Source organism: Diabrotica virgifera, chromosome 2 (assembly GCF_917563875.1).
Source record: "Diabrotica virgifera virgifera chromosome 2, PGI_DIABVI_V3a".
NCBI classification, from domain to species: Eukaryota; Metazoa; Arthropoda; class Insecta; order Coleoptera; family Chrysomelidae; genus Diabrotica; species Diabrotica virgifera.
In genome coordinates, this window is record NC_065444.1 from 44,313,665 (window position 1) to 44,328,900 (window position 15,236).

At 34.8% G+C, this 15,236-nt stretch overlaps 1 protein-coding gene across 7 annotated transcripts in view; it reads right to left on the bottom strand.

The window, feature by feature from the left end:
* The window catches only part of LOC114336036 (uncharacterized), a 1,032,611-nt gene that overhangs the window by 503,250 nt on the left and 514,125 nt on the right, over positions 1-15,236 (bottom strand). For 4 of the 7 annotated variants that reach the window (XR_007696076.1, XR_007696075.1, XM_050642549.1 and 1 more), the window contains exon 10: positions 4,325-4,576. The exons of the other annotated variants lie outside the window; for them this stretch is intronic. Coding sequence is in view for 2 of the 4 variants with exons in the window: in XM_050642549.1 (XP_050498506.1) it covers positions 4,325-4,576 (252 nt within the window). In the remaining 2 variants the exon portion in view is untranslated. The remainder of the gene's footprint in view (positions 1-4,324; positions 4,577-15,236) is intronic. 7 annotated transcript variants of the gene reach the window in all.

Sequence of the window (15,236 nt, forward strand, 5' to 3'; positions counted from 1 at the left end):
TTCTACTGCATGCATCTCTATCTATTTCTCCATTACTCTGTAATACCGATCCTAGGTACTTAAAACTATTGCTTTTCACAATAATTTCACCATCCAAGGATACCATTTTATTTGTAGTAGCTCCATCTTTAAATGAACATTCCAAATACTCTGTTTTTGTCCTACTAAGTTTTAAACCTTTTTCCTCCAGAGCTTGTCTCCACTGTTCCAGTTTTTGTTCTAAGTCTCTTTCACTATTTCCTACTAACACGACATCATCAGCATACATTAAGCACCATGGAATGTTACCCTGTAGTTTCGCTGTTATCTGGTCCAAAACTAATGAGAATAAATACGGATTAAGCACAGAGCCTTGGTGCAATCCTACTTTCACATGAAATTTATCAGTCTCTCCCACACCTGTGCTAACACTAGTCACTACTCCCTCATATATATCCCTCACAATCTTTACATATTCACCAGGGACTCCTTTCTTATTGAGTGCCCACCACAGAATCTCTCGAGGAACTCTATCATATGCTTTCTCAAGATCAATGAATACCATATGAGCGTTTGTTTCTTTACTCCTGTATTTTTCCATCAACTGTCTTATAATGAAAATTGCATCTGTTGTTGATCTACCCTGCATAAAGCCAAATTGATTCTCGGATATTTCGGTCTTTTCACGTATCCGTCTGTCAATTACTCTTTCCCATATTTTCATGGTGTGGCTAAGCAGTTTTATAGTCCTGTAGTTTGTACATTGTTGTATATCTCCCTTGTTTTTGTAAACAGGTACCAGTATACTGCTTCTCCATTCGTCTGGCATTTGTCCGATTTCCATAATTCTATTGTAGTGTGATTAGTGTAATTACTTCTAATTACAATAAAACTAGCGGTTCGTAATTTATATACGACTTTATTTATATAAGTTACAGACGAATTTATCTTATACACTAAACTTATTTACAAAATATGCCCGTATTTATACCCAGTTGTTATTCTGGAACAATCGACTCCCATCTCGAGCTATCGGCTTGTTCCGCCTACGTGACGTACCTTCCAGAATTCTCCGGCGAGGCCTAGCACATCCGATTACGTCATTCTCGAGGTGTTTACTGTTATACGGGGATCGGCCAAGATTTCTCTTCCGCTACACTATTAAATAGAACTGCTAGCTACCTTGTTCCTGTCTCTCCCAATGCTCTTCATACTTCCCCAGGAATATCATCTGGTCCTACCGCTTTTCCTTTCTTTATTTTTTGAAGCGCTTGAGCCACTTCCTCGTTGGTTATTTTGGTGACCATTGCTGCTACTGTCTCCGTTGACTCTACAGGCTGGCTGTCAAATTCTTCATTTAATAAGCTGTCAAAGTACTTTCTTCATCTCTTTTTAACATCCCTTTCGTGAACTAGAATTTTATTATTTTCATCTCGGATACATCTAATCTGATTTAAATCTTTTGCTTTCTTTGCTCTCTGTTTGGCTATTTTATATATCTTCGTTTCGCCTTCCCTGGTATCAAGTTCATCGTATAGGTTTGAATACGCTTCTGCTTTGGCTTTTGCTACTGCTACTTTCGCTTCCTTTTTAGCTACCATATACTTTTGAAGATCTGTGTCGGATCTGGTTTCTTCCCACTTTTTATATAATTTTCTCTTCTCTTTTATTTTTCCTTGTACTTCGTTTGACCACCACCAAGTCTCTTTATCCTCAAACTTTTTTCCTGACGTTTTCCCAAGTATTTCAATAGCAGTCTCTCTAATACTACTGGCCATTTTTCTCCAAATTGTATTAGGGCTTCCTTTCATGTTCCAACATATTTTTTCTACTATTCTTCTCCTGAATAGACCTTCTTTCTCATCTTTCAGCAGCCACCACTTGATTTTTTGTGGTCCTCTCCGATATTTTTGTTTAGTTTCGCTTTTTACTTCGATGTCCAGAACAAGCAGCTTATGTTGTTGGCTTACTGTCTCACTAACTATTACCTTGCAGTCCTTGCATTCACGTATGTCTTCTTTCCTTATCATGAAGTAGTCTATTTGGGATTGATGTTGTCCACTTTTGTAGGTGATAAGTTGAGTTTCTCTCTTTTTAAAGAATGTGTTAACAATCGCCATATCCAATGCTGTTGCTAATTCAAGCATGTCATCTCCAGCTTCATTTTTAGTTCCAAAGCCTAATCCCCCATGTATTGTTTCATATCCTGTCTTGGTTTGGCCCACATGTGCATTGAAATCACCTCCTATTATAACTTTCTCCTCTGCTGGAATATCACTCAGTACGTCTCCTAATTGATCATAGAAAGCTCTTCTTTCATTCTCACCCAGACCTGTTTGGGGAGCATACACACACACACACACACAACATTCAATACCTCTTTATCAATTACAAATTTCACTGACATCATTCTATCACTCGTTCTTACAACTTCTACTACGTTATCTTTCATTTCACTATCAGCAATTATACCAACTCCATTTCTAGTGTTACTACTCCCTACATACCACAATTTGTATCCTTCACCTAGTTCTTTCGCCCGTTGTGCTTTCCACCTAGTTTCTTGAATACTAGCAATTTGAACTCTTCTTCGTTTGAGCTCATCCACTAACTCCAGACTCTTACCTGTAAGACTACCAAGATTCCACGACCCTATCCTGATTTTTCTAACCTGCAATGGTGTTCCCCCTGAGATAGTCCTCACCCGGAAATCCGAACGGAGGCTCATTTTACTTCCGGCACATTTTACCTCAGGAGATGCCATCATTTCAGTATAAGTTTTTTTTTTGTATCATTGGAGAAGGTCTTTTCATTATTATGGCCTGAAAAGATTTTGTTTGGATATTTGATGCCTGAATGCCTTTTCTATCAGCACCATACCCTGCCCTGCACGTTTGGCCAATACACCACCAATGCAACCAAAGTGCAGTATTACCCCACACCCGCCTGCATTTTTCTGTATAGGCCAGTATCCCTACTGTAAGGACTGCCCTATAAGCCAATGTATTGTTGCCCGTATCCCGCCGCTAGGAGGCACGTACTTTGGTTATTTCGGGATACAAGTATGATATCTTTGACAAATAAGTTATATTACTACATGGTAACAATTCTATCCGGCATTGCATATTTTTGTATATTTTACATGTGTGATATGCAAAACTAACACAGATTAGGGTATTATGGCGAATTTTATCCATATTTCAAAAATTAATTTTTCATTTTAGTATTTTGCATAACACCAGCAGAAAAAAAGCTCATTCTGGCGCCCCCCCCCCCCCAAACAGGGGCGCCCGCCTGCAGTGCATCTCTGCAGGCCAGTTATCGCCGGCCCTGCTTTTTGACGATTATATGCTTATACGATTCTAGAAATAATACTCATTTAAAGGACACCTCACACTTGCGCTTTGAGGTTTGAGGGGCGCCAAAATGAGCTTTTATCTTTTGGTGTTATACAAAAAACTAATTAAAAAAAAACTGAAGGGCGCCTATGCTAGTTTTGCAGGCGAGCACTTTATACCCTAGCGCCGGGACTGGCTACCGACGTATGTTGAGGGACTTATATATACACCACACAACTAGTATAACTAATCTCCAAAATCCAGAGGCTAAGAAAAGACAAAGAAATAATTAACACCGTAAAGAACAGAAAATCGGCTTACTTCGGCCACATTATGCGTAATGAAAAATACCGACTGCTACAGTTGATTCTACAAGGCAAGATTGAGGGCAGGAGAGGCCCTGGACGAAGACCTATATCCTGGCTGGCCAGTCTTAGGAAGTGGACTGTAAATACATAAGTGCCAGAAGATAGGCACTTTAAGAAGAAGATTCGTCTCGAAACTACTATAATTTCATATCATTGCGCAACTCTGAATATTGATTAATAACGGAGTAAATTGACACAAATAAACCTAGCATCAAATGAGTATGTACGTGAGTTAGGAAAGAGATTTTGTGAATCAGAAGTTTATAGATCTTTCTACAGGTGTTAAGGTATGTTATCTTATAGATAATAAATGACAACGCACTTCCAGTAACTCACCGCAAAATGAGGGTCAGCCTCACGTTGGGTTAAGCTGTTTTCAATAGCGAGTCGACCAATAGTATTTAATGACAGTTTTATGGACTTCAAAAATGTGAGTTTTATAAACTTTAATTACAATTTACACCGTTATTTATCAAAACTTAGAGTTGACGCAATGATATGAAATGATTGTAATGTCGAGACGAATCTATTCATGTAAATTTTATTGTATTTGAGTGACATTATATTTTCCATAAGATGAGTGCGGTGTCCTTTAAATTTTGTCCTTATTTAGCCTCGTTATAAACAAATTGTTCTTACCAAGTACTTTCTTTTCTAAAGCTCGTGATATGTGTCCCTGTTCTGCTTCTGTTTCTAGAAAACTCGTAAATTTTTGTAGTGCCTGTTGAGCTTCGGCGCTTCCTCTTGTTAAGCTTTGTGTAAACATAACTTTAGCAAGTTGGTAGATAACTTCTTCCAGGGAGTACTCAGTGTAGAGAAAATCTGCAACTCTAAGACGTTCTAGGAGTTCGTCATAATCTTCTTCTGATGTTTTTTCTGATCTTGTGGCATCTGTAATAATAAATTCTATTGTGTATATTAATGGTAAAGATTCGCTTTTCTGAGACACAACTATCTAGTGACTTTAGTAATTCCTTTTTTGGGAAGTTCAGTTGCTAGACGTGACTGGAAATTGCTATACAACCAAACATACCTGCTATTATCCAATATTATTAATAGTAAACGGACATAAATAACATAAACCTTACCCCAATCAATAATTATTTCTTTACACCTTTATAATATATTGATAACTAATGAGAAAATTATTTATTGTACAAAATAAAAATATTTTGTAGTAATAAACTCCACAAAATACACTCCCACTATTTCTAATAATTCTTCTTTTTTTTTTTTCAATGAAAGATTAAGTTGATTTGAGAAGTTAATATTGCGAGGTAGGAATTTTTGTGTTGTATGTTTCCTATTCCGAATGTGTCAAAGTGAATCTCGACAGAGCGAATTCAGTATATACCTATTTTATATGACATTATGTGGTAAGCACCTTTTTTTTTCAAAAATGAGTTATAAACACAGAGTTAGCACTTTTAACCTAATCTTTGTTGTGTACAAATGTGGTAACAGCTAGCACCTCATAGCGGTTAAAATTAGCTAACAGTCGACATATGGTATATAACTTAACTAAAAATGAAAAGTGTATAATATACAATCGGTGCATGTGCTCTTACCACATTATAATTCTTGAACGTTACTGTACAAAATGTGGTATGTGACTACATACCACATAGTCACATACCACATTTGGCAACCAGGATCTGTAAACACTGGTGCGTATCACCAGTTGTGTTTGAGACGTCCGTGAATTGATAAAGCGTGTGTTTGTGGGTAATTTTAAAGGAATCTGACAGAAATACAGTAGCCGCGGCCATGTTTTAGTTGAACTTAAATAATAATTAACTTCTGGTAGTAATTAGAATAAATAAATTTGTTACAAACATAACATTTAAATATGTTGCCTAATTTGATGCGTTCCACATAAACCATTGGTGTTCCATACGGCGTTTTTAAATATTTGAGCCATAATTTATTGGATTTAGTGTCTTTTTGCACTAGGTCTCTCAAATGCCTAATTTCCTTTGTTAGTTCGAGGATTGCTTGCTGTTGCTTTTTTTATTTGCTGTTGAAGTTGAACGTTTTTTGCATGACATAGTTAATTTGCTGTTGAAGGAGTATCTTGAATTGGTTTTATTTATTTGTTGACTGACGTAATAACTCTATTCTGTTTATATTTTGTACTTGATTTTGATTTGAGGCGACTTGTGCATATGATTTGACCTCTACTGGGGTGTGACCTGCTTATAATGTTTTGTGATTCTTGTTCCTATACTTTTGGTCTTTCCACCTGACATTGTACGGCCACACCATTATTGGAGGGATATCTTCTATTTAAAATTTCAAGGTACCTACCTATTCTTGACAATCTTTATACTTTGCACGATATGCTCCACCATATAATACACATTTTGCTGGATTGCCATCCTCCTTTTTCTTTTTGCAGGTAGGTACTGTAGTCCTGATGTTTAGAACATTTCATGCAGCGAATTTCATGCAGCGAAGTTTCCGATTTCACAATAAGAAAAAGCGTAAGTAACAGACTTAGTACCGGAATAAGCAATGCCTGTTTTAATTATACGCTGCTCATTAGACAATTAGTAAGATTATGACTCGTAAGTTGTTTTCAATACAAACATTATATTGAGCATGATGTAAATTGCTCTTTAAAGTTATTATTTTGTTTTTTTTTATTTTGTAAAAATGAAGTTTATTTTGGATGTAATATTTCGTTTTAAATGACGCAAACACCACTTTGGTTATTTTTATTGCATATAAAATTTAAACTGAATGTAATTTCATGTTCCATTCAGTATAATGGCAATAAAACCTTAAAAATTTATATACGTGCAATGTGAGAACATTATAATAGAGTTGAAATACCCTTAGAGAAAATTTACCGGAGTGGAAAATGAAGTGTTCATAAAAGTCAAAATGATATTGATCAGAATATTTTAATCATATCGTCGGGTTACAAGCAAAATACATTAAGTCAGTTTTTGTCATTTTTGACTTAATTACATATTTATATTACAATTTGTTTAGTTTATGTACTATGGTAGGGAAGCAAAGTATGCTAAATTTGCAGTCACTCCAGCGTTATGGGGACCTATTGGGTTGTGATTATTAGGTCCTAAAATCAAAAAAAGTTAAGTAAAATTTTTTATTTTAGTGGGAGCTTGCCATTTTTTAATTTAATTTTTTTGTTTTTTTAAAACCTCTGTCAATTTTTTAACTTTTATCTCAGTTAATTAGGTTATACTTAATTTTAGGGCTTTTAAACACTGATGATGGATTTCTTAATTCGAAAACGTTTTGTATTGTGACCCTTAATTAGGGTATTTTAAAATATATCTTTTACAAAAACCTGGTATTTTTGTGATTCATGGTATACAGCCAGCTACAGGAAGTTTATTTTCCTCGTGGATTTTTTAATTTAATTTTCCATTTCCAAGAATCGTTTTTTCCGATTACAGCGCCGATTATAGTATACTATCCAGAATTCGAACAAATGTCTCGAATAAAAGTTGCTTATTTTTACGTAAAGAATCCAAATCTGCAATAAAAGTTTGGGGGTTCTATTTAAGATTTTAAAGTAACCGCCCACCCCACGTCCGTGGGGGGCCGTGATTGGTACCATTAGGTCGATTTTTCAAAAACATTTTGAAAGTATATTTTGCAGTTTTTTGATCTGATGTTCATTTTGCGAAATATCGCGGGGTTTGTATTTAAAATTTTAAATTTACCCCCCAACCCTCTCCGTTAGTCATGTTTAGTATCATTCGATAGATTTTTGAAAAATATTGAAGATGTATCTTTTAGTTTTTCGATCTGACGTTCATTTCGCGAGATATTCGCTTTATTTTGTGAAACTTTTTGACTCACCCATTTCCTTACGCCCCGCTCAAATCGTCAGATTTTTGAAATATACACTTTTTGCATGTACTTAACTTACCTTATCTTAATCTGACAATTTCGAGTATTTTTAAGGAAATAATTTTTTTTCGGCCCCGCCTTAACGAACTTCCCTGTGTTAAGAGCCAATATATGGTAGAGGTACATACATCTGCAGGGTACCAGGTTTCTCCCCCTATGATATTCTGACACGATCGAGTAACTGCAAAAATCCCCGCTTGGGCTCCCCTACAGTAAAATCCCCTAAGTATTTTTTCATCCTTGACAACACAAAACATTAAAATTCTACATTCACTAAAACGATTTTTTTTTCAGACAAAATCAATTAGTGACTTAGTGGAATTTGCTGAAGGCAATTATTTGACATACTGGATTATATTAGTTAAATTTGGTTTTAAAATTCCCGTTAAAAAGGATTTAGTACAAGTTTCAGCTTGGGAGTAAATGCGGAGGATTGTACCAGTGGCGCACCCAGGGGGGTTTTGGGGGTTGAAACCCCTCCCAGGGCAGATAAAAAAATATAAAGGATAGTAGGAAAATGTAATTGTCTTTCAGAAACAATACAAAAAAATTTCGGTGTCCAAGCGAAGCTAGGACAAATTAAATAATCCCGGACAAAAAAATCTCCACAAATTATCCCTGGACAAAAAATCCCCAGACAAAACATCCCCGGACAAATAATCCCCGGACAAAAAATCCCGGACAAATAATCCCCACAATTTTTTTAGAAAACATATCCCCACAAAAAAATCCCGGACAAAAAATCCCCAAGAAATATTTGCTGCCGAATAGTTCTCTAAAAATTTTCCCGTGAATGCAATCGACTTAAATGTTTTTCAGTGCGTGAGAGCTATAGCAATCGTCATGAAACTGCTTTTCGGCACGAAAATAATGATTAGCAATTAAGATTAAGCATGAATTGTAATTTCGATTTCCAAATTTCGAATTTCAATTCCATGCCGAAAACTTCAAATTTTACATGACAAACGAGTGTGAGTTTTTTCAAAAATCGTGGAAGATATGAGGAATGCGCTAAGACTGTGGGAACCATTTTGTAATTATTCAATTAAATCTTTTACTCACTCTGCTTTGAATAACTATATGTTCAAAACATTGCCTATTCGTGATGAGAACTGCTGGTCCTGAACACGATAAGCTTGATTGTAATGCAAAAAACCTGTTACTTTTTGTAAATTTAACGTCAAAAATAATTAGTTATTATCATCATCAATCGCGTTATAACTCTTCGAGTGTCCTTGCGAGTGGTTTACCATTGCCTTCCATGTGTCGGTGCTATGCCACTATTTTCCATTGTCTCACTCCCATTTTCTCCAGATCTTCTCTGACTACATCTTTCCACCTTTTTCTAGGCCGTCCTACAGACTTTCTACCATCTCTCCTCTCCCCGAGCAGCTGTGTCTGGTTTGATTTTTGGATAAATTTTTCGCATGGCATATTCTAAGGGCAGGTTAGACAACAATGGGGACAACGGATCTCCCTGTCTCAGTCTAGAATTTACGCAGAAAGCATTTGATATTACCCCAGCTCTTCTAACTTGTGCAAAGAAGTTACTTACACACATTTGCGTTACCGCAGTTAGTTCCTTGGGTACGCCCAGCTCGACCATTGTATTCTATAGTATAGGATAATTAATTGAATCATAAGCCTGTTTCAAATCTATAAAGATCTGATGCACGTCTTGATTATACTCCCAATCGTTTCCATCATTTGCCCAATAGTAAATATTTGATCAACGATCGATCTTCGGGGCCTGAAATCACACTGGTAGTCACCAACTATTTCTTCGGCGTATGGTTGTAATCTTTTTAGTAATACATAACGAAAAATGTTTAGTCATCGGTTTCAATTCACTGCAAGCAACATTTCAGAAATCTGCTTCGAAAGCTATGTCAAAACCTGTGTTCTGTGTTTTCATAACAAAGCTAAACATTCTTAATAGCGCAAAAATTTTTCATGGATGCACACAGATAATAGGCAATGTTTTGAATTTAGTTATTCAAGGCAGAGTGAGCAAAAGATTTAAGCGAATAATTACAACATGATTCCCAGAGCCTTAGCTCATTCCCCATATCTTCCACGATTTTTGAAAAAACTCACACTCGTTTGTCATGTAAAATTTGAAGTTTTCGGCATGTAAGTAATTGGAATTCGAAATTTGGTAATCGAAATTACAATAATTCATGCTTAATCATTATTGTCGTGCAGAAAAGCGGTTTTATGGCCATTGCTATAACTCTTATGCACTGAGGCTGAAAAACATTTGAGTCGATTGCGTTCACGGGAAAACTTTTAGAGAACTATTTGGTAGCAAATATTTCATGGGGATATTTGTGGGTATATTTTGTCGAAAAAAATTTGTGGGGATTATTTGTCCGGGATTTTTTGCCCCGGGATTATTTGTCCGGGGATTTTTTGTCTGGGGATTTTTTGTCCAGGGATAATTTGTGGGGATTTTTTGTCAGGGATTATTTCTCTGAACCCCGCCCAAGCCAACCTCCCCTAGAGGAAAATTCTTGGTGCGCCACTTGATTCTACTGAATTATGTCGTACTTACTGGAATTTAGAATTTAACAGGCAAAGAGATTGTATATTAATAAACGTTTTGTTTAAAGATGTGACAACACGTAGACCTAGAAAGGACAATGACAGCAAACAAAGAAATACTGTAAAAAACTACTTTTTAAGTATTAATAATAAGTTCCAAGTATGCCAAAAGTTTTTCTGTGCAACACTTCAAATTTACCAATCATCAATGCATTTCAACTTAAAAGTCAGAGTGGGGAATATGGAGGTGAAGAAAATCGAGGTAACCATATTCCGTGCAACAAAATGTCTGAAGAAATTAGATTAAGAGTGAAAAATCATATTGAAAGTTTTCCTAAGAAAGTCACTATACAAGGAAGTCAACAAAAAGACTCTATCTGAATAAAAATCTGAATGTAAAAAAGATGCATGGTCTCTTTTTAGAAGATTGCCAAAGAAATAATATGCTAAAAGTAAGCCTCATTACTTACGGACGAATCTTCTGTAAGGAATATAATTTTTCATTTTTAAAACCAAACAAAGATCAATGTATGACTTGTAGCGAATATCAAAAGGCAGCTCCAGAGGAGAGGAGAAAGCTGGAACAAAAGTATCAGATGTATTTAGAAAGAAAAAACGTTGTATTTAAACTGCCGTCAAACGGTTGTACACTATAATGCTGTTAACAGCTATGACGTCATTCTTATGATGCGCTTGACGGCATTTTCTTCGGCTGCCGTTCGCTTGGAGGCTGACCATCTTAGCAATGAATACACACTCAAATTAGTCTTTATTTATTGTAAATCCTGTTGTAAACTAAGAAAAAAAATTAATTATAGAAATTTAATCCTTTATTTGGAATGGAACCCTGAATTTATTTGGAAATGTTTTGGGGTTCCTTTTCTTTTTCTTTGGTAGTCCTATTGCTGTCAGGCCTTGCCCTTTTGGGCGTCCTCGTTTCTTTACTGCCACTGGAATTTTAACTGTCGACAAAGCAACATCGTTCACTTGAAGAGTTTGGTGGGTAATAGGAAGTTCATTTTCTGGACTTGACTCTTGTATATTCCCCTCCACATTATCTACCCTACTTATCTCTTGACGAACCACCTCACCACACAGCTTATTTTCACTTTCAAATAAAATTTAATCATTATTTTCAATAATAACTTGCGTGTCATTTTCAAATACAACTTCATCATTACTTTCAATAATAATTTGCGTGTCATTTTAAAATACAACTTCATCATTACTGTCAATAATAACTTGCGTGTCATTTTAGTCTGTAACATCTATAGGTGTAAGTAGAACAGCAGTATCATTAGCCCACAGTGTTTTGAGATTTTTTAATAGATTAAACCTTTGCTCAAATAACATGCCCGTACGTTGTGCTGCTAAATCTGCTAGTTCATTGCATGACAAAAGACATTTTTTTCTTCTTTGTGCATAGGAACTTGGTGGTCGATACCCTTGTGTGGTCAATGATATTTATAGACTTATTATCATTAGATTTACTTGGTAACTCATATTCTGTTGATTCGTTTTCTTCAATCAAAGTGGTTAATGTTCGTTGGTTATTTTTATAATAGTCCATTGTCCATCTATGATTTATGATCATTTTATCAAAAAGCTCTAGCTCGTCTCAATGCACAATATGCTTGCATGGTAAAATCATAGAATCATAGATTATACAGTTGCAGGAAGAAACAGAAGTATTTGTGGAACCCTGTTTGCAATCACCGCCTGCAAAAATTGTAATATCTCTGATTTGTTTAGAATTACGAATTTCTCTTCAAACATGCTTCGAGGCTTCACGTATGAGCAATGTAAAATATTTTTTTGCACGATTGATCATTTTAAACTGTTTGCCGTGACAGATTTTACGTCAGTAGGTGGCATTTACTAGCAACTCGACGGTAAGTAATCCAACTCGACGGTAAGTACTCCAACTCGACGGTAAGTAATTCACTTACCGTCGAGTTAAAAAATCTCTTAATTTTAATTTATTTTTTGAAAGAGTAAAGAAAACTAACGAATTATTTATATTATTAATATTGAAACTTATGGTACAATTTGTTAAATTATTTAATGAAATCCCACTTGTTTGGGCTGTGGTTTCATTTCTAACAGAAACTCCTGCAGAATCGCATACATTAGTAGTATTACTAGTATAGCACAATATTTTTTCGGCAAAATCTATTTTATTTTGAAGAGAATCTTCTACATAGCTTTCTGCCACTGTCGATGAACGCCAACCTCCATGACGCTTTAATCCGAGGACATCAACACCTTTATTAGCCAAAAGCATTGCTGATGTCCTCCTGAACGAATGGCCAGTATAGTTCTCGGGATTAGGCAAATTTAAGAATTTGGCAATTTGAGAAGGCCAGCCCCCGATTGTCCCTTTCCCTATTACTTGAGCACAATATTTTCCTTTGGCGTATCTTAAGAACAAATGATTTGATTTTACTTGTAATGGACGAAGTTTTATATACTTTTGCAGAATTTCTAAATATGGAATTTTATCGTCTGGTTTATTAACGACTGTAAAAGTACGCTGGATGTTCGTTTTTTTATTGGGTACTTTTACAATCATTAAACCATCGGTTTGTTGGATGTCATTCATAGTAATATTATATAATTCTTCTCTTCTACAGGCACCAGATATTCCCAATATCATTGCGACCTACAAATTATGAAAAAATCTTCATTAGAGTATTTCTTTTACCTAAACTAGCTTATATTACCTTGTGAACTAGAAATTCTTCATCCGGTGCTTCCATCAGAAATTTTTCAAATTGCTCCCGTGTAAAAATGCTCGCTTTCTTAGGCCTATAGCCAACATTTTTTCTCTTCAAATACGCGATCAAAGTTGAAAACTTGGAAATATCAATGCCATCATAAAGAAAAACGGTGGATTTAATCATTGAATATTCTGCCCAGAGGCTTCCAGGTGCTTTCAATTGCATATGTCTTTGAACTAAATATGCCAATAGAGTCTTTTCTTCGATTCTTAAATTCTTGCCTTCGCACCATTTTTTAAAACTTTGGTAGGTATTTTGATAACGGATTTTGGATTTTTCGGGAATAATTGCGGAACACCCTTCTTCCCAAGCCCGTTCAATTTCTTCAAATTCACTTTTGCTCATATTTTAATTTATAATAATCAAAATTGTACTTAAAATTATTGACAACTAAATAAAAACTCAATTCTCCATTGTTGTTATGCACCCTAGTTACTACCTAACAACCAAAGTATCTATCTTGATAAAATGAATGAAACTAGTCAATATGACGAAAATGTTTAATTTTATACAGTCAAAATCGTTTATAACGACACCGGCTATAACATACAATGGGATATAACAAACAAAATAATAGGTCCCGTAAAATGACATGTAAAAAAAGCATTTATATTGCTTATAACGAACAAATCAGTTAAAGCAAATATAGTTCTTGGAACACTAGCAGTCGAAATATTGGTTACAGCGTACATATCTGTACCTCGGAGAGATACAACATCCATTTTTTCAATTATGACCTTTTTACACACTATTAAACAGTTATAACAAATCCATGATTCAAATGAAAACAGATACAATGTCCTAATATAATATTGTTTCCACATCTCAATAAATAACTGTAGCAATAACACTTTTTGTTGAAAATAGTTTAAAATTGCTTTCGTGTAAAGTTATAAAAATGGGCATTGTATTTTATCTCTCCGAGGTACCGATATTACCACGAAATGAGAAGGAAGGTTTTATAATGTTTTATGGTTATGATGGTACATCCGGGCAGGGTCCACTTGTAAGTCCTAGACACTAGACTTCCTAGGTGGGTCCATTATCACAAAATTGTGTTTACATTATTTGGTCTTTTTAAAAATAAATAGTGTATGTATGCCTAGATTTTTATATTAAAACGATTTTGAGAGCCCGTACAAGTACAATAAACACATATGTTAAATGTTATGTGTAACATGTTATAACATATCATAAGTATCGATAAAGTTACACATTTTTGCATCATAAACTAACAACAAACTGACTGCTACCAGTGTTATATCGTTTATAGCAACCTGTTCATTATAACAGATAAAACCATTACAGAGAACACTGGTTACAACGTACAAAAACTACCAGTCCCCTGAAGTTCGTTATAAACGGTTTTGACTGTAATTTATAATGGTATCAATCGTGCAAAAACCGTAACCGATCTCAGACAATAATTGGAGTCGTCGCTCCGCTCCTCCTCCAAATAATTGTCTTCGATCGGTATAAAACCCTTACCGTTCTCCATACTTAATATACTATTTTCTTCATCAGAATCTTCCGGAAACATACCGACGGATTTCTTTAAAATACCATAAACTGCCTTATGATCTCTCTCTGTCTCTAAACTTGAAATAATTGTAAACAGGCTCTTCATAAACTGTTCCGAAGGACTAATTTTGATTATAACTGATTTTAATTTAGCGTTAATAGATTTCAGGTGGTTGTTTGTGTTATTTAAAAAATTGTTTTAAAAATTTTTTCCTAAATTCCACTCGTCCTTGGTATCGTGCCAGTTTTTCATGAAATACTTATACACGTTATAGGTAATAATGTGCCCAATAATCACACTTACCAGTCAGTCATGTTTTCCAAATTCAAACCTATTATTCCCACAATAATTAACAATTAGGTACAAATATAACGCTTGTAACTATATACTGAGATGGGCACTATAATAAAATAAGATAAGAGAATGGTTAACTCGTGCATTAACTCACCACGTGTATATGTCGTAGTCGTAGTTTGACATATACGTATATAAAAGTATATACATACAAGCAAAATACATTAATTTTTCAGTTTCAGGTAAAACACATTAAGTCATTGCAAGGTTAACAAAAATTAGTTTATTATATTTCTTTATTTATTAAATTTAATATTTTTTTAAAAAAAGATTTTTTTTTAAAACTTGTGTGAAGATACCTATACAGAGTGGAGATTTTAGTAAAAAAACTAACGCGGATCTTTAAATTATGAATAAGATGATGAGTAAAATTTGAAACTGCAATAACTCAAAAGCCACTTTTTTGACTTGACGTTTTGCTTGTAACCCGACGATATACTATTAAATTTTGTGATAACTTGTA